This window comes from Gigantopelta aegis, chromosome 3 (genome assembly GCF_016097555.1).
Source record: "Gigantopelta aegis isolate Gae_Host chromosome 3, Gae_host_genome, whole genome shotgun sequence".
Lineage (NCBI taxonomy): Eukaryota > Metazoa > Mollusca > Gastropoda > Neomphalida > Peltospiridae > Gigantopelta > Gigantopelta aegis.
Window position 1 is genome coordinate 55,997,101 of NC_054701.1, and position 27,580 is coordinate 56,024,680.

General features: G+C 34.7%; 3 protein-coding genes across 7 annotated transcripts in view; 1 reads left to right on the plus strand and 2 right to left on the minus strand.

The window, feature by feature from the left end:
* Positions 1-954: 954 nt before the first annotated feature.
* Positions 955-6,085, minus strand: LOC121368280 (rRNA methyltransferase 3, mitochondrial-like). Of its 4 annotated transcripts, none has more exons than XM_041492938.1 (5): positions 6,044-6,085; positions 4,621-4,742; positions 3,344-3,585; positions 2,293-2,451; positions 955-1,550 (listed from the first exon to the last, which is right to left on the minus strand). In XM_041492938.1, exons 1-5 carry the CDS (start codon positions 6,068-6,070, stop codon positions 973-975), a joined length of 1,128 nt encoding a protein of 375 aa, XP_041348872.1. In that variant the 5' UTR covers positions 6,071-6,085; the 3' UTR covers positions 955-972. The 4 variants fall into 4 exon arrangements, with proteins under 4 accessions (XP_041348872.1, XP_041348873.1, XP_041348871.1 ...); XM_041492939.1 differs by having other exon boundaries at positions 6,040-6,058; XM_041492937.1 differs by lacking the exon at positions 6,044-6,085 and adding an exon at positions 5,675-5,817.
* LOC121368281 (glyoxalase domain-containing protein 4-like) lies at positions 5,788-27,117 on the plus strand. 2 transcript variants are annotated; one of them, XM_041492942.1, is made up of 11 exons: positions 5,788-5,881; positions 16,330-16,424; positions 17,544-17,593; positions 18,713-18,833; positions 21,028-21,172; positions 21,959-22,009; positions 23,138-23,217; positions 23,724-23,810; positions 24,212-24,325; positions 24,784-24,870; positions 25,329-27,117. In XM_041492942.1, exons 2-11 carry the CDS (start codon positions 16,335-16,337, stop codon positions 25,392-25,394), a joined length of 891 nt encoding a protein of 296 aa, XP_041348876.1. In that variant the 5' UTR covers positions 5,788-5,881; positions 16,330-16,334; the 3' UTR covers positions 25,395-27,117. The 2 variants fall into 2 exon arrangements, with proteins under 2 accessions (XP_041348876.1, XP_041348875.1); XM_041492941.1 differs by lacking the exon at positions 5,788-5,881 and adding an exon at positions 6,134-6,419.
* LOC121368279 (replication protein A 70 kDa DNA-binding subunit-like) overlaps positions 25,590-27,580 on the minus strand; it is a 45,839-nt gene continuing 43,848 nt past the window's right edge. Inside the window, exon 19 of the mRNA XM_041492935.1 lies at positions 25,590-26,668. The gene's annotated coding sequence lies outside the window, so the exon portion shown is untranslated. The remainder of the gene's footprint in view (positions 26,669-27,580) is intronic.

The following is a 27,580-nucleotide window of genomic DNA, read 5'->3' on the forward strand; positions in this document are numbered from 1 at the left end:
ATAGTTTTCCTGATGTGTCCACAGTGTCTGAAGATATTGATCTGACATTTTGTGTATAGCTTTGTCAAGTACTGTTGCAGATCACCTTTGACTTTCATGGCGACTGACCCGTTTTTGACAGAGAGGAAATTTTGTGTGTACCTATACTTTCTCGACAGTGATGTCCCTTGAATTTGGGAGAAACAGAAAAAAAATGTATGCATATTTTATTACGGTATTGCTCAAGACGTTGAGCTGAAATTTTGTGTATAGCTTTATCAAGTACTGTTACAGAAAAAGTTTTACTTTAATGGCGATTTACCCATTTTTGACAGTTATGGCCTTGAACTTAGGAGATATGAAAATTTGTTAGGCCCAGTAGGGGATATGTCTTGCTTTAGCAGTACTCTCAGAATGCTTGTTTTTGTAAAACAATTTTTGCAGGAGCTGAGGGAAATAAAGATATTTTTATTTTAATGACACCCCAGCATTTTTAAGATGCAGCTATTGGAAGTCTAACATGATTATTGTAATACTGTATGGTCTTTAGAATAATCCAGCCACCACTATATAGGCTACTCCTACTAAATAATGGCTAAGATCTTTTATATGCAAAGACATTGGGTATTGGAGGGAACACTAGGCCAGGATGCAGAAATTATGTCAACAATTGGGTCATAGATTTCAGATGCAAAATGAACTGATAATGAGAGATTTTCATCATTAGTTGCTTATTTTGTTGAGCAAAAGACTGCAACAAATTAAAGAGGCAATTTGATAAAACTTGAGGTGGTTGTATGTAATGGAAATCCAGCCATACATACTAAATATAAGAGCATACTCTGGATAAGTTAACCTCCAATTCTTAAAGAGTAAAAGATTAATTAAACATCTAAGAATGTCACAGAAGCATCTAACTGGGTCAATATGTATGCACTGCATGCACGCAAGCAGATATATATCATAATAATGACATTTGTTTCTTTAATATTTTTATTTTAAGGACATCAGTTGTCTATGTATTTCATACAAGATAATGCTGCCAGATATGGAAGAATTTAAACTGTTCACAGCAGAAGACAAAGGTATTGTCACATACTGTCCGTAACGGTCAAATGCCAACCTTTTTGCTTCAGCACTAATACCATGAGTTTCTCCTCCGATAACGAGTGCAATGTTTTGATTCTGGTATTTAGTCTGATGATAAACCGAGGCAGGGAGTGGAATTCTGTGATACCGATTCAACTGTTTACTGTTCACAGTCTCTCCGCGGTCATGGGAATCTGATTTGAACAAGTTGTCTTCAGATTCACTGTCATCTTGATCAGTGTCAGTTGACTGGACATCCTCATCTGATTGATGACTTTCCTCCAAGGGTTCCAACATGTCGGCATCAACTGCCTGGTGGTCTCTCTTCCTAATGTTGTGAAGCGTGTCGGCAATCAGAATCTGAGTCTCACCAGGCAAATAGTTGACCAGTAGTTCCCAGGGAAGACCATTGTAAATTGGGATGTGGAAGTGGCTCCCCATTCCAGCTCTAAGGACTTTGGGATCCCAGACATCCACACATCCTGAAGGAAAAGAAAGATACAGGAAACATTAGAAGTGTAAGAAATATGCATGGTGATGGATATAATATATATCATGGATATGAAGACGTATATGAATATGTATTCATATTCATGACTTGTAAGGAATGTAACGCTAGTTGAACGAAACTATGCAAACTCGGAAAATATGTATAGGCTAAGTATCACCCTACAAGCTTGATCTAATACACCAAAAAGACCACATAAATAATTGAATTGGAGTTTATCAGAAAGAAACTGCACAGTTAACATATGTAATTGTGTATTTGGTTCAGCCAGTGATGAATATGAATGCAACTACAATACATGCCACTGTTTGGTAAACATAATAACCTGTTACTAGTCCATTTTACTGACATGAAATTACTAAAGACCGACATAGATTAGTACTATGATAGTAAAATACACTATGCAATTTTATTTCCACAAGCAGTGAACAGATTCTAAAATGTTAAAGTACAGATTATTTTTTGACATGCTTACACCATTCATGCAAATTCTAAAACATAATTTTAATTCCTGCACATAATTCTCTTTTAAAATCTTTTGTCAAATTATTGTTCTTCACTTCATTGTAAATATGATGTTTTAAAATAATAAAAAATAAACCATTAGTATGTTCATGAAGAAAAACAGTATGAATTTGTGTTATTTATTGATTATTAAGGCTACAAAGGTCATGTTTAGGTAATTTCGATCCCTGAATATAACAATTGTGACAAACCCTTTGTAGTGAGAATTCGTTCACATCCTGCTGCTGTGGCTGTCCTAATCAGTGTTCCCATGTTGCCAGGATCACGGATGTTGTCACAGATGATGGTTACTGGCAAAGGGTTTTCTAATTCACTTACAGTCTCTCCTTCCTTTGGCATCTCAAATATTCCTGCTCAAAAATATAAAAAATTACCATTTCATTTCCTTTTAACTTGATTTTCATGTTTATACCAATTAGAGTTCAAACATGCTGTCCTAAGCATTCAGATTTATCCTGGACGCACACCTCGCTATCTGGCCTATCTGTCCAAGACAGTGGGTTAATGGTTATTTGTTAGTGCATTTTGTAACTCAGTGTAATGGCCATGTCCAATGGCTTGACCATTATACAACTGAAGATAACATTTGCCAATATTATAAAATTCTGTTCCTTTTTATATTATACTTTTTTTTCTTTCTTTTTTTTCTATCACAGTTCCCCCTTTCCTTTCTCTCCTTTGAATTCCATCTCATTTCTTCCCGATCTGGCAATTCCTCCTATCTTTCAACTTCTTTCTCCACATCCCAGTCCTTGTCTCTCCAACCGCAACAGGTGCTTGTCTCTTGTGGCGATCTGTCACACACCTGTTCCCCTTCAGCTTTTAGCTGTGGGCTTAGTCTGACCACTTCAGGGAGTGTTCAGTAGTTACTTCTGGCATTGTTAAGAGGCACTTGTAACCACTTACTATGCACCCCTACTACCGGCGGTCGTTAGTGCAGTGGGTCAGACCAGCTTTATTAGCGGCAGAGGATGAGGATGCCAGGTGGGTGCAGGGATATACATACTTAGTACTTACTTATTTCTCCAATACAAAAATAATATCTAGAAGTAAATCAGTGACTTGAAACTTCACTATTCAGGGTTTAAGATGTTGTTCGCCAAATCATCAAACGTAAATTAATGTTAAATTTGGCAAGTATATATTTTTAAACTACTTAGAAAATTCTGTTATCATTCATTCTGAGTTTTGACTTTATCATGTTTATGTTTATGTATTAAATGTTTGACAGTGGTTTCCTACCCATGATGCCAGGTGGAGTCTCAAGATCGGACCAGAACTTCATGTGTCGATACTGTACTTTATAGAGGGCAGCACTGGTCTGGTGGACAGGAAATCTCTTCAAAGAGTCGAGCTGGCTAAAGTAGATGCATCTTGCCTCCGCCCCAGATATGATGGCATCCGATACGAGACGGTGACCTTCCAGAAGAATGATTTGCTTCTTTGTTCTTTCTTTACGAGATTTAGCAGCAATTATCATCTGTCTGTAAAAACAACAGAGATTTAACAAATTGTTACATCTGACTACAAGAAAAAGAATATTTGTTGGACAAGCATTCTGAGAGTTCTGCTAAAGCAATACATGTGTACCCTCCTGGGCCCAACAACTTTTCTTATCTCCTACATTCAAGGGTCATAACTGTGAAAAATGTGTAAATCTCCATGAAAGTCAAATTTGATCTGTACATGATAAAGTTATGCAAAAAAATTCAGCTCTGCATCTTGAGACATTGCGAAAAAATATCAGGCAAAGGGTATGTGGTCAAAACGGCCCCCATGATGAAACGGCCCTGAACATGGTAGTGGACCATCTAGGCTTTCCGGGTGAGTGCGTATCGTCTGAATGAGTTCCTAGTGGTGTTGCTCGCCCGGGGGCCACAACGGGCCTGTTCCCCAATTTACTAATATAATTAAGACCACCAATTGACCTTGTATTTGAAAAGACCGATAGACCGATCTTTGATACCGTCATGATCAACACACATCCTTATTTTGAAGGACGCATCGAGACTCTCCTGCATTTCTTGACACTTGTGTAGATGAAATACATTCTTAAAGTATTATATCTAAGGCCGTCTTGACTTTTTTCAAGGGCCATTATGACTTTTTAACTTTGGCCGTTTTGACTTTTGTTAAGGGCCGTTTTGACTTTTTTAGGGCCGTTTTGACCAATTATTGTTAAGGCAGTTTAGTACTGGGGCCGTTATGACTACGATCCCAGGCAAAGTATATGTGGAACAAACAGACAGATAGAAGGATTGAGACGAAACTTATAGTATCCTTCAGTTGGACTAATAAAAACTCAGTACGTTTTAAACCATAGGTATGATGGTATTTCCATATTTGTCTGAGAGACGGAGAGCAAACATCCTGCCATCATACAGGCTACTCCTACCATTAAAGCAGCTATGTCTTGGATGTAGTACCAGAGTCCTGTGACCCATCACACCTCAGACAAGCTCTCAGCTACAACCTGCACCTAAACAATTAGAACTATAATAATAATGAAAGACATCTACCCAAATCGTTTATCACCATCTTGAAGTTTTTCAAACAGCAGTTCTTTGGGATTTTTTAACACCTTGGTATGCAGAATTTTTTGTGAGATTTGTCGTTTTGATGTGTTTGTTTGGAAGACTTTCTGTAAAAATAAATACACAATAAAAATGTTTTAATATTATGAAACAACTTCTGATTGACCAATATTCAAGAAAAATAACTCCAAACAACTGGAAACGATGTGTGGTGGTCCATAAATTCAATATTAATAATACACGTAAAAATAACACCATTAAAATAAATGTTAACCCTATTGTCGCATGTAAACCATAAAGCCCTGTGCAAACTAGTCGCTATCTGTACATTGATAGTGTGCCACACTGTGGAGTAAATTTGACAGCCTTAGAGTATTTTTGTTTGTTTGTTGATTATTACTATTATTCAAAACAATGTCCAATACACATTTCATGTTGAATAGATATTATTTTAAGATGTAATATGCACTTGGACGTCGTTTAATCCTGACCAAATATAATCGTATGCAGTGCATGTAAAATAAGGACAGGGGACTCATTCGGACGTCCATAGAAATAGATTGACGTCGGGTGGGAAAAATATCCGCCCGGTCCCCCCCTCCCTAACCGTAACCGTAACCGTAACCCCTAACCCTAACTAAAAATAATAATGGAGGGGACCGGGCGGATATTATACCCCTAACCCTAAACCCTAACCCCTAACTAAAAATAATAATGGAGGGGACAGGGCGGATATTATACCGTTTAGTTGATGTTTTTGGTAGTTTTTTGTTGTTGTTGTTTTGGGGGTTTTATGGGAAATTTATTTTTAAAGAATGGATTTGAGATCCAACCCATACCATCATTTATTCTATAACTTTGTATTAACAACTATTATATTTATAATTTAAACAACAATCGAAGTGATTACTGAATGATAACTACGACAATACAATATATTAAGATACATTTTAGATTAAATATCCACATACACCAAATACTTTCAATAACGAATTTATTAGTTTGCCTTACAACAATAAAAACATTGCGAAATCCATACTTTTCTGACAGAATAATGAAAAAGCCGTAAATAATTCCAAATATCAGGTTTTGAAGCGAGAGTAACCCTTCCAATGGGCGCAGACATTTTGAAAAAGTTAGTTTGCAGGAAATGGACCATTCGGAACAACTTCGGTCGATTACGATTTGTCAGGTGTCTTCGTTTAGATTCGTGGACTGCAGCCGAGTTACAGTTTGAGGGGGAAAGGTGTGAAGTTTACCTAACCAATATTGTAGTTTTAGATAATGACATATTGATTTAGCATAGTTTTGGCAAATAAATTATATGCTTATTTTATATTCTGTCACATCCAGTTGTCTAAAATTATTTTAAAAGGAAAAATAATATTAGGCCTAATTGTTTACACACGAACTGTGTTGATTCGTTGTCTATCATGTAGTCCCAGCTCGTGTAAGTTTTAGCCCTTCCCTTATTGATATGTTGTAGGGGAGGGCTAGAGATAGGTCATCAAGATTAACCGTGAATGCATGTGCAAGCCTGTGTTAATCTTGATGATCTATCATCTAGGCTAGAGAGTACTATGTGTAAATAGTTCGGTAGCGTCTGTGTCTAAGATACTACTTTCCCTCTAAACCTAATGCCACAGAGCTTTAGTTTGATTGTTTTCGAGTCGAGTCTAGTTCATCAAGAGTCCAGTCTTGACATTAAACTTACATGTTCTTAACCAGTACCAGCGTGTCACATGGGTACACCCTTTGCATTACGTCACCATCGGATGAGGCTGGTAGGTACTGAGTTCACACCCAGGTTCCAGCTCCCACCCAGAGCGAATTTTAATGACTCGGTGTTTATTAATTAACTTGTTGATATTAAGCAATAATGTGCATTATATATTGTTGAATATGCATACAAGGCCAAATGCCTTAACTGTCCCTTCCTTTAAGATGGCTTTCATTTTTCAAGATGGCTGCTAACATTAACATTGAAATAACAATTCCTCCATAGTGATTTTAGTATGTTACATTGTAGATTAATGATTTTCACATATAACATGGTCGTACAGTTAATCAATTAGCCTATATATTGTGAATGGGATGTAGCTCAGTGGTAACGCTCTCTTTTGATGTGCGGTTGGTGTGGGATTGATCCCCGTTGGTGGGCCCATTGGGCTTTTTCTCATTCCAACCAGTGCACCACGACTGGTATATCAAAGGCTGTGGTATGTGCTATCCGGGAAAGTGCATATAAAAGATTCCTTGCTGCATTAGGAAAATTGTAGCAGGTTTCCTCTAAAGACTACGAGTCAGAATTACCAAATGTTTGACATCCAGTAGTCGATGATTGATTAATCAATGTGCTCTAGTGGTGTCGTTAAACAAAAATAAAAACAAAACTTCAATTAGCCTATCATTCAAAGACAAAACTGAAATTTATACATCCAATTCATTTCCATTTCTTATATGCAATCATCCATTCTTTGCCAACTTCCTTCCATGTGCACCATTGTGTCATAGTCTGTTCTGCCAGTGCTCCAATAGGCATTTGAAATTACACATGGGGTGCAACCTATTTGCCCTGAAATCGGTTTATCCATTTTCACATAATTACTATCTGTAGCATAAAATAACATAAATGTTGAGAATCCAATCACCAAGTTACCCTACCTTACACTCTGGATCATTCAGCAAATTATTAGTTTCATACAATTAATCCACCTGAAGCAGAATTCAACAGATCAAAAAAATGTGCCTCCTCCAAAATCAATTTTTAAAAACAAATTTTGTTCCCTAGACAAGTAGACTCAATACCACCTGCTTGACAAATATGGGAATTGTCGTGCACGGGCGTACATAGGGGGGGTTCGATGGGTTCGACCGAACCCCCCTGAAATCACTTTTTTTAATAATTTAATATATCTGACATTATTATATTTACTCAACATAGAAATATATGCCCAATATCTCTGCAATCTATTTTGGAACCCCCCCTTTTCAAAATCCTATGTATTGGAACCCCCCTTTTCAAAATCCTATGTATTGGAACCCCCCTTTTCAAAATCCTATGTACGCCCATGTCGTGTATAGATGGACCTGATCCATATTCTTCAAATATTGTTTATGTGTAACCTTGCACATTTTATATTCCTGGGGTACTGCCTCATCATACCCTTGTCCAACAAACCAAATCTGAATGACAGTAACAGTTTCAAAATGGTATCACACAAGGCATTAGTTGAGATGATGTTTTGGCAAGGTTGTGACAATTCCCATGATTGCCACTTCTCAGGACAAGGCCTATCCTTCCTACACTGTCTTTAGTGCAGAATAATATATATTTAGACAGTTGTGATGGCATGCTGTGATGAATCACTGTTACAACAGTGATGATATCAGGTGTTTGTAAAAAGTGAGCATACCTTTCCACACAAGTGGCACCCAATATAAGCAGAGCCAATAGTCGGTTGTTTTTATTTAAAAAACATGAAGAGGTATGTACAATCAGAATGGGATATGCAGACAAACATTAGCTTATTGGCCACAGATCACAGTTATTTTTCCATTTAGTTGACAAAAATCCAAAAATGTATCTGCACAAGTAGTCTGGTGTTTGACTATTTCATGACCGACAGCTTTGTAGTGGAAACTATTAGACCGAAGTTGACAGGGAAATGCATATGGTTTGCAAACGTGTAACTTGCGGACATTGAAGACTTTTTTTTGGTGGTAATTCCAGCCCATGCAAATGCAATACTTTTTCTGTAAAATGAGTGTACGCCGGCCAGGTTTAGTGTGTGTGTTAATTTAAACCAATATCCTGGGAAGAGTTGTTCTTTTCAGGATATGTTGCCACCAGCCTACTGATATTAATTAATAAAAGTGCTATAGCCACTAATGCTATATAAAAACATAGCCTATAGCCTCTATTAGAAACATACTTATCTGCCCTTGATTTGCATAGCGCTAAGCAGCCCCAATTAGCCGCTAAATTATTTCCAGTGCGTTCACGCTCCAGTCACTTGCAACAAAGGCCCTTTGTTACTACTGAATTGTGGAGTAGTCATCGACTTGTTCATTTATTTTTTGACGGGAATAAAGTTTTATATTACTATTATTGTTTGTCAGATTGTGTGCAATCTCCTTCTTTTACAGAATGACTGACTCGTTAAAACGGCATTTTAATAAAGTTTTGATATTTTGCAATTAATGTTCATGTGTTTGTGTATATAACACTGTGTACAAACGGAAATGTATATTAATTTGACTAAATGACAAGCTGCGATTTTCTGTATGGCTAGCTGCATTATTAACTACGGCCTATGCAGTAGGCTAGTTAATAATGAAACTAACGATACAGAAATTCACTTCCTCACTTAACAATAAGGTTTCTACTGTCTCAATCAGTAATAAAGATGGTTTTGGGAGCAAACATGCACATATTTTTCAGTGGAATAAACACGGGTAACAAATCGTACATCATGACGTATGTTAAATTTAATTGAATACTGACGACGCAAATAAATGTGTTATTTCTGAAAATATGCAACAAATCAGAACAGCGAGTCCAGTGTAATGGACATAGTGTAACGGACACAATTTCATTGTTAATTTAATAGTTACAATCGACTATCTACCTGCAATTATTAATATTATGCACCATTAAGCATTCCATAGTATATATATATATATATATATATATATATACACACACACACACACAGATATATATATATGTTGTTACTGGGGTTTTCTTTGAGTGGGGGGGGGGGTGGAGGTAAAATTGTTGAGGGGGGTTTATTTTTAAAATATTAAATTTTTTGTTTTGCCTGCCACTTATGCTTATAATCATGTATACAATAATGGCTTCATTTTAACATGTTGGGCATCTACCGACGTTAAATAATCGGCATGCAAGACTAACATAAATATGTTTACACAAATATTTTGATGTAAACAAAACAAGTACTGTTACTATATGTAAATGTTTTTAGGTTAAATTATATATTTAGCTGCAAAATTTATACAATGTATATAGGACTAATTGATTTGCAATAAACAAAATATTTAGTTAAACAGGTGCGTGTGCAGGAAATTGTGTAGAGGAAGTCTAGACTGACTAGTTGTGTTTTTAGGGTCAGGTCATGTGTCCCCGGAAATACATTGAAAAAAACAACAAACGTAATATAGCATGTGGGGAAGGGGACTGTTCTGATTGGAATATTACATATAGTCCGTCCCATCCTCCTACAAAAATGTTTTCTTGTTTTTGTAAATAATTTATGTTTGGTTTGACGTAAAAATAAAAATAAGTGTTTTGGAAATAACAAAAATATACTATTTCTGTGTGTAATTTAGAAAACAAGAAATAAATAACTTGTAATAAATTCCATAACATGAAAAAATGTGTTCCCCATGGGACGCATTATAAACATATGTTTCTATTATCTATTACAACTGTGTTACTGTCACACACAATTCATTAAAACTGCAGGTGTGTTTGTATGTTTTAATGAAATATGATAATTGATGTGAGGCGAGATATTTTCAGTTAAACATAATACATGTACCTGAAATTTTAAATAAACGATAATACCTGAAATTTTGTCAATTATATACATATTCCCAGTTTCACATATCATTGTATTGAGGTTGCCCACTGGTAAAGCCTGATTCATGGTCAATCTTGGATTGATCCATTTCAGTGGACTGTTGTGCTATTTCTTTTTTCAGTACATATCACAGCCTTCTCATCTGCATCCCGTACTATCCTGTCTGCGGGATACTGCATATAATAGATCCCTTACTGCCAATAAGAAAGACTATTGTGTAGGTTTCTTCTCTTATTATCTGTGTGGTCCTCAACCATATACCTGATGCATTATAACCGTAGTTAAAAATATGAATGCGTTGTTCAATACAACATTCCTTCCTTCTCTCATTGTAATTGAATTCTCTCATCTTACTAGGAACCTGAATGCAACTTCTTCCTTAAAAGTTACAATGTGTAATTAAGAAATAGGAATGTGTTACAACATTCACAAAACTAAAGCTAAGAGCCAGGACAGATATAACAACATTGATAAAATATTTTTTATCTGCTACTAATAACTGTTATATTAGTAAGTATCTCATAAAGAAATACAAGTCCATTTTGAAGTAAAGATGGTTAGGTAAGTATACCTAGGCTTGTGTTTTTATAGAATCTAGGAAAAAAGTCACAGGTGAAAAAGTCGGAAAAAAACAGGAAAAAAAGTCACAACTTTTAATTAAAAATATATTAGGCAATGAAACAGTTTTTGTCAAAGTTCTTTGTTTTCAATGTTGGTGGTTTAAGCAGATGTTCCACCCGATGCCACAGAGAAATTCTGCCAGTTTTGCGGTCCTATCTACCCTAATCAGTAAGCTGGCCCCAGGCCTAATTGGTAACTGGAAAAAAAGTCACAGAAAAAAAGTCACAATTTTTATATATCAAAATGTTTGAGTTTGCAGATTATTGAATTAAAAGAAAGTGGCATGATAGTATATTATGTGAAATTTTTGCAATGGGATGGATGAACAGTTTGTTTTGGACCAACCACCAACCCAAGTGGTTCCTACATGTGATTTGATGGTCCTGTATGCATCTGTATGCAAGATACGATGTGGATAAGGATTTACTGTTATGTGCAGTAGACCATGAAAAGTAGGTCACAGTGACCTAGTAATAGTATGCGACACACCACCATCCCAAGATGTTCCTACATTTTTATATATTTATATGAAAGTTCAATAAATTTAATAAGTACATGTATGTCATGTACTAGTGTTGTCCATAACTTACAATAATTATGGTCCGGATATGGATTTACTGTTATGTGCAGTAGACCATAAAAGGTAGGTCACAGTTACCTAGTAATAGTACGTGACACACTGCCATCCCAAGTAGTTCCTACATGTGAGGTTTGATCGTCCTGTATGCAAGATATGGTCCGGACAAGGATTTACTATTATGTGCAGTAGACTGAAAAGTAGGTCACAGTGACCTAGTAATAGTATGCAACACACCGCCATCCCAAGTAGTTCCTACATGTGAGGTTTGATGGTCCTGTATGCAAGATATGGTCCGGACAAGAAAAAGTTAACAGATGGACAGACAACGCCATACCATAATACGACTCATCATAGGTGGGTGTATAAAAATGAAATTGTGAAATTAACACATACGAGTATAAACAGGGGCATAATTCAACACTAAAACATGGGCCCATTGGGCTATTCCTTGCTCCATCCAGTGCATCATGACTGGTACATCGAATGCCGTGGTATGTGCTATCCTGTCTATGGGATGGTGCATATAAAAGATCCCTTGCTGCTAATCGGAAAGAGTAGCCCATGAAGTGGCGACATCGGGTTTCCTCCCTAAATATCTGTGTGGTCCTTAACTGATGTTCTTGGGTAACTTGATGTTAACATGTTTCGTGAAACCAAGCAATTTGTCAACAGTTTCATTGTTAAGACTTGTGGAAAAAATCTTTAGCTGGCTGGTCCTGGTGTACTGGCCTATCAGTTGGGCATTTCTGGCTTGAAGGGGGCTTCTCTGTGGAACTGTAAAGAATAGTTTGAAAGTAGTACACATAGTGTTTTACCATCAATACTTTATATACAAAGTAAAATTGTATAAGGTTTAATTTAGTGATAATTATTTGTTTATACTATTGGTGATTGATATTTGTTATAAAACTAGATATGTAAAAGAAATGTTAGACTAATTTTATATAATATTTGGTTGTAAAATTTATTTATCTTAGCAGAATAAATATGTAACAGTTTCTATTTGTTTATCATTTATGTTTTTGAGAAACTAGCTTTGAACAAAGGTGGACATCTTGAATTTTACTTTCCATCTGTATATCTCTGAATGAATTTTAAAGAATATGTGTGAATACATAAGTCAGCACTGATAATTCCATGTATTTGTTCACTGAATCTTAAGAATAGATTGCCATTGTGTTTGCATATATAAGTTATGGCAGCCATTTTGAAATTATGCCCATGTTCAGACCAACAAAACGCCTGGATAAATCCCTGTGAGTTTATGATTCGGGGCATTTGAGATTTTTAGATTTTTAAAAACTGATACCTTACCTACCATTTGTTTACGTCTCACTGTTAGAAGTGCAGACAGTTTTTCAGCCAAATTTTGTAATAATATCAAATTTTTGTTTCATTTTATCTTCAATATATATATTTTTTTACATCAAAACGGCCAATAACCCCAACCACCGACCAATACCAACACCTAGGCATATAGCAGAATCCACGTTGATTTATGGAAGGAGTAATGCCATCTAAGTTTGGGCTGATGGTTCCATCTCATTCTCGTTATCTAAACAAACTCAAAGTAAACCAAATAAGTAGCTATATATACTGACATAATGAAAACACAAAACAGATATTTTTCAATATTTTGTTGGACTTAAAATAACAATTTATGAGAGGAAGGCATTGATTGGTACTTTTATCTGGGTTTTAATCCTGGTTTTGTTCTCGTTACACATACAGTAGCAGAAACACACAAAATGGTGTGAAATCTAAATCATGCTGCATGCAATGCATGTGAAATGCCAGTATGTGGACACAAAAGTCACGTAACGGTGTCATGTTCCTCGTCACATTAAGAATGCCACGACTCTGAAAAGAACAAAGGGAGAGCATTGGACATGGTTCAAGGGACTTCGCAAAGCCAAGTTGCTAGGACCTTCAGAGTCCATCCATCAACTATTGGACGACTTGTTGAACGTCATCAACAGACCGGGAGTGTCTGTGTTCGACCTCGACCTGGTCAACGTCCCGTTACGACCCCATGCCAAGATCGGCAGATTCGACGACACCACCTCCATGACCGGTTTCAGAACTATGACGATGACAGCAAGCAACATGATAGGACGTCATGGAAGGCATATCCATCCGATGACGGTCATCCGTTGACTCAGAATGGCTGGACTCGGATGCAGACGCCCGTACAACGGTAACATCATGACACCGCGACATCGTGTTGCGAGACTACAGTTTGCTCTCCAGAATGGTAATCATCCACCAGCCTTTTACCGGAGCATTGTTTTCTCAGATGAGACCCGTTTCTCTGTCTCCTTTGCCGATGGAAGAGCACATGTGTACAGGAGACTCCATGAACGGTACGCTGACGGATGTGTGAGGGAACGTATCGGTTTGGCGGCAGTTGTTTGATGGTATGAGGGGCAATTAACTGTGATTTCAGGAGTGATCTCATCATTGTCCACGATGCCCTTACAGCCCAGCGTTATGTTGACGTTATTCTAAGACCAGTTCTCCAGCCACTTTTGCGCCATCACCGAAGACCAGGAGGTCCCCTTCTGTTTTAACAAGACAATGCCCGTCCACATACTGCAAGAATTACCCAGGCATTCCTGCAACAAGCCGGTATCACCGTTATGACTGGCCCGCCGTTTCACCAGAATTGAACACATGTGGGATGAGTTACGTTACATGTTATGTGTATGTCACCGCCAGCCACCACTGCGTAACATCGCTAATCTTGCACAGGCATTACAGGAGGAGTGGAGGAACATTCCTGTGGCTTATTTGAGATGTTTGTGCCAATCCTTTCCCTGTCGTCTTCACGCATGCTCATTGGCCAATGGTGGACCTTGATATGGGGGGGTTGAACTTTTCAATTACGAATGCAACTCAATTACTGATGATAACTGGACATGTTTCCATGTGAATGTATCTCGTGAATACCAGTCATTAATGTCATATTACATTATCCATCAATTCATTAATAGTTTGTCGTTATTTGCAATGAAAAGTTGTTTTTGCGTTTTTGATTGTGTGTCAGTATAGTTTAAAATGTGTAAGGTGCTATCTCAACATAATGGTGTCTTCTAGCCTGAGTATCAGCCATTTGAGAGATTGACAATTGAACGGTTCTGTTCGCTCTCTCTGTCAGAGATAATTATATATGTATAGCAAAAACACAGAATTTCTTTCTGCCTACCACCGGGTAGGCAAAGATTTCCTCTCTAATACAACAATAACCCTCCTATGTTTGATGTTAAATATTTAAAAAGCATAAATAACACATTTAAAATAAATGACATAAAATATCTAATAGACATTCTTGAGTATATTATTCTGTTTCATACATATCCTCAAAAAGTTGGTTTGAAAAAATATTGAATGTCTTTTCCAATCAAATCTGTGCTATTAAAACACCACACATATTTACTATTTTATATACAGCTATTACTTGAGTCTTTTTTTTTCCTTCTTGAATATGGATTTGGAATGCATTGATTTTTTTTGTTTGGTGATGTTTGGTTTTTTAAATCAATAAAATTATAATAAATAAACTTATAATTGATATGTTAGGAATCATCACCATTCAAGGCATTCTTTAATTTCCTTTTAATTATATCCCCCCTATACTTCTTCAGACCCTCTCTCTTTCTTCCTCTTTCTGCAAGAATATGTAGGTCTGTCAATAATGTTATATGTACATACCTTGTAATGAATCCACTTGTAAAATGTGAGGAGAGGTCTTACCGTAATGTAGGCCGAGTCTGTTGAGACCAACCCCATTGTAATCTCTTGTTCAGTAAATATTGTCTAAACCAAGACATATTTTCTGGTAAGTATCTCAGTGTTTCCCCCAGGATTTTTGTTCAGAGTGTTGGCGAAATGTAAAATGAGACGCCGAAGGGTGCAAAACTGCTGGGGAGGGTGGGTGGGGGTGGATTCGGAGGCATGCTTCCCTGTAGAAATGTTTTAAATGCATTCTGGAGTACAATTGGTTGTCATGTACACTTATAGAAAGATATATTTTCTATTTACTATCTAGCTGTACAGTTTATGTAAGTTTTACCAAGAAGCAGCCAGTTGGATGTATTTACGTCAATCTCTAACAATAGAGAGTTTAAGATTTCTTGCTAACATGTTGCAAACAAATAGTTAACATAAAAAAGGGACATTTTTCTCACATTGAACTGTGGTATTACAAATGCACACAAAGCATTTATATAAGTACTGTATTCTTAAATATATGCTAATTTTTTACTGTTAGCAGGAAAATATTGGACTATTTGATTCAAGGAAAATTTAATATGTCTTTCATGAAACCGAGGTAGATTTAGGACTTTACAATGATTAAAAACATGCCTGCTTTGAATTATTGATTTCACAGATATATATGAAGAATAAAATTATTTATTTAATTTCATAATGTCCTTTCACACATTAACTTAATGTATATTGCTTGGCTGTTCATTACGGGCACATTTACTACAGGAAATGTGATGAGGGAACAAATGTGGATTGTCTTCTACATGTAAAAATCCAATTCACATGCCCATGCAAAGGGAATACCCTGACTTAGATACAATCACACATATGAGGTGCATTACACAACTCACGTAGAAGAGAAACCTTAACTCTTTAATATTTTGGTGTTCTCTTAAATGGGTATGCAAGAAATATTTGTCTTTTCTTAACTTTTTTAAAACTATAAACTATTATTTGTTACTGATATTAGATTTCAGTATTCTTTTATGTAGTAAAATTTGTATAGTAGTGTTTTATGTAGTAAAATTAAAAAACAACTTAGCACATATTTATGAAGCAAACATTTGAAATATTTGTGGTGAGTGACATTCCCATCATTGCAGCTCTCTGTGATTTTAGTTAAAATGACTTCTCGGCGTGCTCTCCACTTCGTCTTCAAAGTTGGCAACAGAACTAAAACGGCTCAATTTTATCAGAAAATTCTTGGAATGAAGGTACACGTACTTATGTACAAATTCAATCAATTTATGTAAGTTGTGAAAAGATTATTTTTAATTTGTTAATTTACTATTATCTTGTTTAATTTGTTGTTAATTATAAGGGCAGAATGTAGCCCAGTGGTAAAGCGCACACCTGATGTGCAGTCTGGGATTGATCCCCATTGCTGGGCCTATGGGCTATTTCTCATTCCAGCCAATGCACCACAACTGGGATATCAAAAGCTGTGGTATGTGCCATCCTATTTGGGATGGTGAATATAAAAGATTCCTTGCTAAGAATGAAAACATGTAGCAGGTTTCATCTACACTATAAGTCAGAATTACCAGATGTTTAAGTTCCAATAATGGATGATTAGTGTTCTAGTGGTGTCATTAAAGAAAAGTAAACTTTTGTGATTAATTAATATATGATGTTGTATCAAGTACATGCATAATTGAATGGGCTACACATATTTTTAAAAACCTGTCTACATTCATCCACAAACAATGAAAATCCTTAAATCTGAACATTTTCCATGTTTGTTTTAAATATTCATACAGAACAGAACTTCTCTAAACCGAAATTCCCTTGAAATCAGAGTTTTCCTTTGTCCCATGGATGTCCAGTTTAGAGGGGTTTCACTGTATGGAGTTACAACAATTAAAAGTGAAGTTACAGATTTAAACAATATTTTATAGTGAGCCTAAAAAATAAAAAACAAATTCATCAAGGGTGGATCTAAGATGTTTGAGTGGGGGCAAGAACTGTAAAAAGGAACACCAGGTCAGTAAAAGTTATTCACCAGCACTTTTCACACACACATGATATGTACACCGTCACATAAACATGACATACACCATTATGATATATAACTTGGATGCTAACATATTTATTTGTGTATCTAGACAAACTATCCATGTAATTTCTAAATGTCTGATTGAAAATATTTTAAAAGGACCTGTGATATATCCTGGGGTTGGGGGGGGGGGGGGGGGGGGGGGCCTGATCCTCATATTCTCTTCTTAGATCTGCCCCTGTTAATTACTCACTGTATGCATATTTATTATTGAGTTTATTTGCTTTTATTGTCAACATGCTTGTGAAATGTTCACTGATTTAACATCATGTTTTAGTTTCTGAGGCATGAAGAGTTTGAAGAAGGGTGTAAAGCATCTTGTAATGGGTAAGACTACTAGTATATTTTTATAAATGTGTAAGAAGTAGATTTTAGAAATAATGTTGATTGTATTATGTACCTGTAATGCTTTTAAAGAAAAGATTGTCAGGAAAGAAATTCAGAATAGATTTTCTTTGTAAAATATTTTTCTGCTGTAACCCAACGTGCCATTTAGCAGATTGAGAATTGAATAAAAAAAAAAAAAATACTTTTACCCTAATTATGATTAGCAAAGGAATGTTAACCTTTGACCCTAAAATGTAAACAAACTATGTGATGTTTAAATATAATAATAAATAACTTTAATAACAAGATATGTAATATTATAAAATATATATTTTAATAAGAACTATTTTGTTTTAGTGTATAAATATTCTAGATGACAAAGTTGTAAGGTGACAATGTTTTCAATATTCTTGGACCTACTGTGTAAAATAAAACAGTTAATATCATTTGTTTTTTGTAGCTTTGCTGGATAAATAAAATAACTGATTACTGTCTTAAGATATAAGCATACGAGACAGGGGGCAAAACCTCAAATATGGGCAAAAATTATGGAGATATTTGGGCAAAATGTGCTTACCTAAGATCTTTTTACCATGTATTTCCATCATTCTAGTCTCAAAATTAGTTGTATTCCATGTAAAAATGCATAGTGATTTGTTTGCAATTCAACATGTATATTGCTGTTTGGTAATAATGATAATATGAATAAATGTTGTTATCCAGATTCATCCATTTTTGTTCAGCCTGTCCCCCTACAAAAATGGGAGCCCGTACGTCTGTCTTGTTATATCAGATCGAACGGCAAAGCCTCGCAGCAATCACCGTGTTAACCTTCACAAGAGAAAGCCGATCTTAAATTAGGACAATAACCACTGTCCAGTTACTCTTTGTGTATATATGCCTGAATAGGTTTTGTTTAGCCTTAAATATGTTTTACATACATGTATATCCATGTTTTTGTAATAAACAACATTTTTCATTCAATAAAAATATATCTTGTGACTGATAATTTTTAACTGTGTTTATTAATGTTAGTGTTTGCTTTGTGATTCTGTGTTTAACAGAAATCTCAGTTTCACTTTAGATTATTTTTCACATACTGGTAATGGACTTTTTCAGACCATATGATGGCAGGTGGAGCAAATCGATGGTTGGTTTTGGACCTGAAGAAAACCATTTTGTGGTGGAGCTGACCTATAACTATGGAATTGGTTCTTACAAACTGGGAAATGATTTCTTGGTATTTATTAATCTCTGTGCATGAAGCAGTTTCATGTTATGATAGTTTGATGTACAGTATTAGTTGCAGTTACTCAGTGAAATGTGGTCTATTGTGATAAACTGCTGGGTGATAGAGATATTGTATTATGTCTTTGTCTGGCATGCTTGTCACCATTAACCCTTTCCAAATGATAATCAGCCATAGATGACCAGTTCATTCCAAATGATATCAGCCATAGATGACCCTTGCCTTTAGCATACAATTTACATGGCTAGCTTTTATATCAGAGGTATATCTCTTCCCATAAATCTCCTAGTATATATTTCAATAAGTGCACCGTACCTGGTGTATACCTGGTGTATAACTCTGGTTGTTCTGTCCTGTCTCTGACTGGCCATACTGGAATAGTGGTTAAGCAGTCAGTCTTAAAATTAGGATTCAGTGTGGCAGACTTACATGTTTTGAGGCATACCTAGCATTCTGCAGAAAAAAAAAGAGGAAAAAGCTAAAATAGATAGGTATGATTCTATAGCAGTTTCTTAATATGTGGTTGCTTATGCAGCAAGTCCGAATGCACTCAGTAACAATTCATGCCAGATAAGCACACTGATTGCATGGTCATGTCATCAAAGTGACATCATATAAGAACAGAAAAACTATTTGGTAAAATTTTACATTCGTTTCCTTACGAGGTGAAAAGAAAAATGTCGAAATCACAGTCTTCGCCCACTGAGGTTGAAAAGTTATTATAGAATTGGTGTGTGCTGTAATACTTTATGTGAGGTGGCTGTAATGATTAACAGTAGCTCACAAGACAAATATTGATCGTTTTGAACACATTATAACTTAGCACAAAATGAATATACAAACACATTATTTGCCTTATACATGTATATGGAATCTAAACATGCCACATAAGCAAATAGCATAATCTTGCCACAATCTTGCACATGGAATCCTAGCTGAATAGAAATTGAGTTCACATTCCAGTATAGACTCCCTCTCGGAGTGAGTGTAAGGCCACTACACAACTTCTCTCTCATTAACCACTCACTCTTAACCACTGTCCTGGAAAGATGGTCCCTATAGCTGAGCTATGTACCAATGGCAACATGCTTAAACCATAATTCAGTTTTTAAATAGTATTATACTTTTTTCTTGGAAATACTAATTTTTATACTTTTTAAATACTTTTTTCTACAAAAAATAACGTAAGAAATCTAATTTCAAATTTGACCATTGTACGATTTGTGCTTCAAACTGGTAGTCTTTTTTTTCAGGAGTGTTTTGTTCTTTGTTGAGTGGAGTGTTTTGTTCTTTGTTGAGTGGAGTGTTTGTAGAGCTCTCTGATCCTGCTGCTCTCAGTGACCAAGTAAAAGGGTACTGAAATATGCAGAACAGAGTGTTCAATAATCACAAATCCTCACAACATGGTACACACCATTCCATGAGGTTGGTCATAAAGCAACAAACATTAGTAGGACAAATGTAGCAAATGTTATATGGTTACCTATATGGTTTTTTATGACCACTTTGATACTTTTTTTTAGGCAAGATTCCATACGTTTTTTTGAAAATGCAGAATGGCAGCACTGATAATTGGGTAAAAACACTAAAATCGAGTTGAATGAAATGCGTGGTAAAATACATGTATAAAATGAAAGAAGTAACCTATCAAGTGCATTACTAGGCCAAACTTTGAGATATGCAAGTAAGGCATGAGTTACCTAGGGATGGGGGAGGACCTGGTGACAACCTTGTTTAGGTTATTTTTCAATGGTTTGCTACCTGCATGTTAAATTCAATTCTTCATTATTGTGAATGTTACTAATTAGAACAAATAATGTACCCTCTGCCACCCCCAGCCTTATTTAAAGATCGCTGGAAATACTTAATTTATAATATTTTAGTTTTGCGGATTTTTTGTGATATTCATAAGCATTTATCCATATACCTAGCTACACACCCGCCCATGTCAGTATGTAGTTGGAATACTTTTGTTTTCTTAATTCTTAGTGTCACAATTACATACACCTTATGTTAACACAATATAGCTGCTGGTTAAATGGTGTGTCATTAAAAATTCCTTTTATTAGATGAGGTAATTGTGAATTAAACTTCAACAAGAACTGTTCTTTGAGAGACTTGAGATAAGTAATGTTTTTAAACGGTATATACATGTTATTAATAAACATTGTTGTTTTTGTTTCAGGGTATCACCATTCTAGGTAAAGCAATACTGGACCGAGCTAAAGCTCAGAATTACCCAGTAACTGAAGAGAATGGAAAGACCGTGCTGCAGTCACCAGATGGCTACAAATTCCACATTGAGAATAAAGATCCAGACAAGGATGCAGGTACTGTAATTAACACACAAGTTGAGACCTATAGTCCTTCCCATAAGGAACGCCTTTTTTCATAATATGGAATTTACTACAAGTTATTTATTTCTGAGCCGATTGTTTTCTAAATTGCACACAAAAACAGTGTGTGTGTTTTGTTATTTCCAAAACACTTTTACTTTTCTTTTTACCTGCTGAATTGTTTTACAAAAAAAAAGAAAAAAAAAGTTTTTTAGGATGGAATGGACTATAATTAGTGATGCAGATTTATATTTGGGTACACAGTATTTGATTATTGGTAATAACACTTACAAATTTAAAATCTTTCTTTTATTTTATTTTAGAATTAAATATTTTGTTCAAGGCAAAACATTTAAGAATTTTAAACCAGTAACTTTTGTAACAAATAAACAGAACATTAAAAAGTAAATATTATCCCTTCAACCTTGGGCAGTAATATTTATCCTGTGCTACATCTACAGCAATTGCTATTAGTTCCACCATTACGTTTGAGCCATGTTTGTGTACAATACATGTACGTTATACAGTTTGTAGATTTATAGGATGTTCAGATGTAGATTTTTGATTCGTGTAGGTATGGGTAAGTGGGGAGAACATATTGTTTACTACTGTTGGTATTTTTGGTTTAAGTCATTTGGTTTTTGCAGTCAATAATAAGTGTAAAATGAGGAAACTAATATATTTAATTATTTTGCATTTAACATTAAAACTATGAAAAAGAAATGCTATTTTAATGCCATTATATTAAATAATATTTAAAAATATTCTCTCTTTTTTCAGATCCAGTTGTAAAAGTAGCATTGGCATCATCAAATCTGGAAAAGTCAATTGGTAAATCAAGATCATTTATTCAAATGGCAACTTTGGCAGACAGTTTGAAATATATACACTTTGAAAATCTCACCGTACATCAAATGTCTACAGTGACTGAGTCTTATCTGAAGCCAGACTGAAATCCTAGTTTGGAGGTTGTTTTTATATATTGACTACTTTATTAAATGCAAATAATATTCATCAAAGCATTTTAAGAGTAAGCATTTTGGATTCCTGTTACGATTATTCTGCCTCATCTTTTATCATTTTGTCTTTTATGCAAGTGAACACTGAAGTAAAAATAACTGTATCTGGTATTCTTGTTAATTCATCAATCTCCTATTAACTAAATTAATAAGGAAGGAAGGACATTTTTTATTTAACGACACACCCAACACATTTTATTTACGGTTATATGGCGTCAGACATATGGTTAAGGACGATACAGATATTGAGAGAGGAAACCCGCTGTCGTCGCTTCATGGGCTACTCTTTTCGATTAGCAGCAAGGGATCTTTTATATGCACCATCCCACAAACAGGGTAGTACATACCACGGCCTTTGATAAACCAGTCGTGGTGCAATGGCTGGAACGAGAAATAGCCCAATGGGCCCACCGACGGGGATCGATCCTAGACCGACTGCTCGGCTACGTCCCACCCCGTAAATTAATAAAGTTAAGTGATAAACATTTCATCTCAACTTTTTCATATCAAGTTTAAAGTGACAGACCCTAGTTTTTAATCACTACCACATATCTTTCACTATTAAAGCCGGTTTTGATCATTTAAATTAGAAGTACTTACATTTTATTATTTAGAATATTAATTTATGTACACCTGAAATAGTTCTGGTTATCTAGGCTTTTGTAATACCCCAAAATATATATTTCATAATTTTAAAAACAATCTCTACTTATTTATAGACAGTATTTCCTTGTTTAAACATCACAAACTTTAGCTTCTCACTGTTATAACCTTATCCAAATGTGTGTTGCAGGTTTGTAGATTAACTAAACTCAGTGTCTATTTTCACAGGCTGAAACTAGGGTCTGTAAAACCATATTAAATTGCGTACATTAAAAGATGATCTGCTAATTTTATTTATAAAAGAACATCCATTCTATTGTCGACTGCTTTCTTTCAGATTACTGGACTCGGTTATTGGGGATGAAGGTGTACTCGAAAACAGACAAAACTGCTTTGTTGGGATATGCCGATGATCAGGTATGTACATGTAGTAAATGCATTAAAAAGATAACTTAGAAAACTTTTTTTTTATTTCTTATGGCTGTATTATTAAGAATGCAGTGTAGCATGAATTGATGTACACATGCAACTAAAATATATATACAGCATGGTTTAGGACTGCTTCAGATAGCAGGGAAACATTGTCAAACTTTAGTAATTTATTTATTAATTGTTAATTATAACCATTAATACTATTTACTATTACAGAGGGAAAATATCCTTTATATTTTAGATAATAATTTTGTTTTTAAATCTATCATTACATCACAGGACATTGCATATAATAATATTTTTGTTGTTCTAAAATTACCTTTAGTATTTGTTTTATGCCATAAATAAATAAATTATCATGTTTTTATACTTCAAGCATAATTTGTTTTGGTAATAGTTCAGGTAAACCACATGTATAGTCAATATTGTTTTTTACTAAATTGTCATTCCAACTTTATTTCACTCATGCAATATATTCCCAATTTCTGTAGTGCAAGTTAGAATTGCATGATATTGGAGGGCCTGTTGATCATGGAACTGCCTTTGGAAGAATTGCCTTCTCGTGTCCACGCAGTCAGGTTGGTCTTTAGACAACAATAAAATATATTTCAGGTATAGATAATTTCTTGACCTATAGTTTATTTTGTGTTGGATAGTTCTATCTAAAGAAAGGTGAGGAGATATACAATGGTATGTGGGTATTCAGGAAGTGGTTAATTAAATGAAGAGCAACACAAATTATACAGTTGGTATGAACTTCAGAATTTATTAAAATATTTTAATTATTACAGAATGTTGATTTGATGATGACAATTACTTTTAAGTTTTAGTCTGTTCATTTTGGCACTTGTGTACTTGCCTTTTTATTGTTTTATTCGTAACTCAATTGTTGTTGCACAATAATGTTTTCATTTCTATAGTTCTAGAGGTGATATCTAATTATTAATGCATAATTGTCAAAAAATACAATCTCTTGCAGCTGGCTGGTATAGAGGCCTCCGTGAAAGCAGAGAAGCAGAAAATAATAATGCCTTTAGTCAGTCTAGACACTCCAGGCAAAGCGACCGTTGAAGTGGTCATTCTTGCTGACCCCGTAAGTTTACAGTTCAGGCTTTAGATTTATTATTAGACCATTAAAGGTGATTATTAGCAAAAGATGAAACATGTATGCCACTTCGCCAAGTATGCATCACTACAAAACGTCACACAGATGGACTTTAGGTTTATGTTACATTATTGTTTTATGAAATCTTGTGTTAGTAGTAGTGAACACCATAAGCATAGACAATCATCAGAAATTTGGGAAATTTTAGTATGTATTTTGTTTGGGTGCACATGCCTTTACCTAAAACGTTTCTTTGATGACATATTCACAGTTGTTTCAAACTGCAATAATGGTATAAAACAATTTATGCTAATTAGAGGATCATGGAGTGATTAAATGTGTTTGAATTTTGCTAGCTAACCTTTAAGGACTTAAAGTTTGTCCTTCAAAGTCATTGTGCATTTTACTTCTTGTTATGGCAATACTGAATCATATGCTGTTTGCAGGATGGTCATGAAATCTGTTTTGTTGGAGATGAAGCATTTCGTGAGTTGTCTAAAGTTGATCCTAAAGCAGAACAGCTTCTCAGCGAGGTGAGATGAAAAACATTAAAATAAATTTTAACATTTTTCATAGTAAGTTACTATTTTTCAGTGTAAAATATTTATACTGTGTCTAAAAATATAGGCATATTTTAACCTGAAAGAAGATAGCTGAAAATCTAAAAACATGACAGAAGTTTTGAAACAATGTGCAGAATTAGAAACTTTCATTGAAGCTGGTCTTAGTATTAAAAGCAATACTCATAACATATTATTGTAATCTGATATTTAAGCCAACTGGTTCAGCAGGCAAAAATATCCAAAAAATATATGTAGTAAATGCAACAAGAACAGATTTGTAGCCAACCAATTGTTGAATGTGCTGTCCTGTTTTTGAAGAAAGTGAAAATGCTTTGAAATTAAAAGAAAAAAAGAAAACGAAAGTAGCTTATTGGATATTAAACATCTGCATGTCCTGTAGATTGTAATATATATTGTCTATATTTGAGGCTGTTGACAAAGATCAAAGTGATGAATGGTTTGCTAAGAAGGGACTACAGAAAGGATCGGCCTGACCTGAGTTTGTCTAATGGTGAATGAGAACATGGATGTGCTTCATCAGACCAAATTGGAATGGAGGAGACTCAAACCACTGAATCGCTGAATCACTGAAGAGACTGAATCATTGTGTAACCAATACATAGATGGTCATGGTGTGGTGCATCTGTGAATCAGAATATATACATGTAGTGTTATTGGGTATATGGGTCATCTGTAAACAATATGGTTTTGTACAAAATATTAGCTTTTTTTTCAAGTTTTTAAACAGTGATACTCTGAAGAATGGTTACATTGGGAAATATAATGATGTAACCAGTATTATTACTTACAATTTTAAACATTTTTTTGTTTGTATGGTGATAATGGGAAATGTGGTTCAGTAATTAATTTTGTTACCATTTATTGTCCATTTATTTGGAAAAAATGGCTAGCTTAAATTTTATCATTAATAATGGAATTGTTGAACTGTCTGGAGCAGTGCCAGTAGTAAGTCAGGACCATCTGATAAACCATCTCTTCAGTCTTCCTGGTGGTCTAGAAATAAATTGGATGATGCCTTAACCTTCTGTCAAGTTTGATTTCACCTGGCACACTGGGTTGAAGAGCTGACGCTTATGACACTGACTGGGTGGAAAAGTCAGACACAGATAGCCAATTCGGTTACAGATAAAACAAGAAGCAGATTTCATTTGGTTCAACAAATGGAAACCTAGGTATCATGATACCTGTGCAGAGGAAGTTAAAACAGCAGATTAAAAAATACAATTGTAATCAAAGCCGTTGTTGACAGATTGACAAAGGCAATACATATATTTTTGTAATAGGACATATTAGTATGAAAGTGAAAACATGGTGTATATTTTCATTAAAAAACAATCAAGATTTTCAACACAAGTTTGTTGTGATAAAATAATCTTTCATATGTATTATTGCGGGATAGGGTTATAAACAAGTTATTACAAATCTGCGATTGTCGGGAGCAATGCCAAGATCCCAACATCAATTATGTACCCTAGGGTAGATAAGCCCTGTCCCACATCAGTACATAGAGATTATTATATGAGCTTGTTTGTCGTACTGATTTTTACAAAACTAGTGTCAGGATTTTTGTATTGCCCGACCCAACTCAAAATGTTTCAGCCACAACTAGGAGACGACGAAATGACATCAAATTTCAAATGCAGTCTGAGCTAGAACTGGAGAAGCAAACATCATATTATGACGTCACTTCTCAAAATTAAGTCATTACAATTCTTATTACACGTGTGCTTCGTATGATTATTATTAACTTGGTTATCTTGAACCATATGGATAATAAATAATTATATGTACATTCTGCTATGTTATCAAAAGTGAAATTTGTTTTTATCCAAAATGCAAAAACAAAAGAAAGAAAAAAAAAGGTTTATATGTATTTTTTTAAATCATAAAATCTCTCTGATTAATTTACATTGTTATGAATATCTTTAGATTCCAAATTTTAACATTACAACTCTGCTTTGTTGAACTCCATCATATGTGGTCATGTGAGATAGAAAAAGTACACCCTCTGTGATGAAAATATTGACCTGTTACCTGGCTTGCCAAGTCCTTAAATTTTTTACAAATGGTTGCATATGATGGAATCTTTTTCGCTCATCCATTGATAAATGAGCTACTATATTACATAAAAGACAAAGATGGCTAAAAAAAATATTTGTTTATTTGACCATGTCTTAAATAAACTACACTATCGTATTTGCCGTGTTTGTTTCATTTTAAAACTACAAATTAATAATAGCTTTTATAATGAAGGTTTTAATAACAAAATATCTATTTAAAACTGTTTTCTAATGACCTTACATCACCAACTCACATTAATATGACATATATTCCAACTTCAAACACTCTTGTCAAACGCAGTAAAACATTGACCTGTTACCTGGCTTGCCAAGTCCTTAAATTTTTTACAAATGGTTGCATATGATGGAATCTTTTTCGCTCATCCATTGATAAATGAGCTACTATATTACATAAAAGACAAAGATGGCTAAAAAAAATATTTGTTTATTTGACCATGTCTTAAATAAACTACACTATCGTATTTGCCGTGTTTGTTTCATTTTAAAACTACAAATTAATAATAGCTTTTATAATGAAGGTTTTAATAACAAAATATCTATTTAAAACTGTTTTCTAATGACCTTACATCACCAACTCA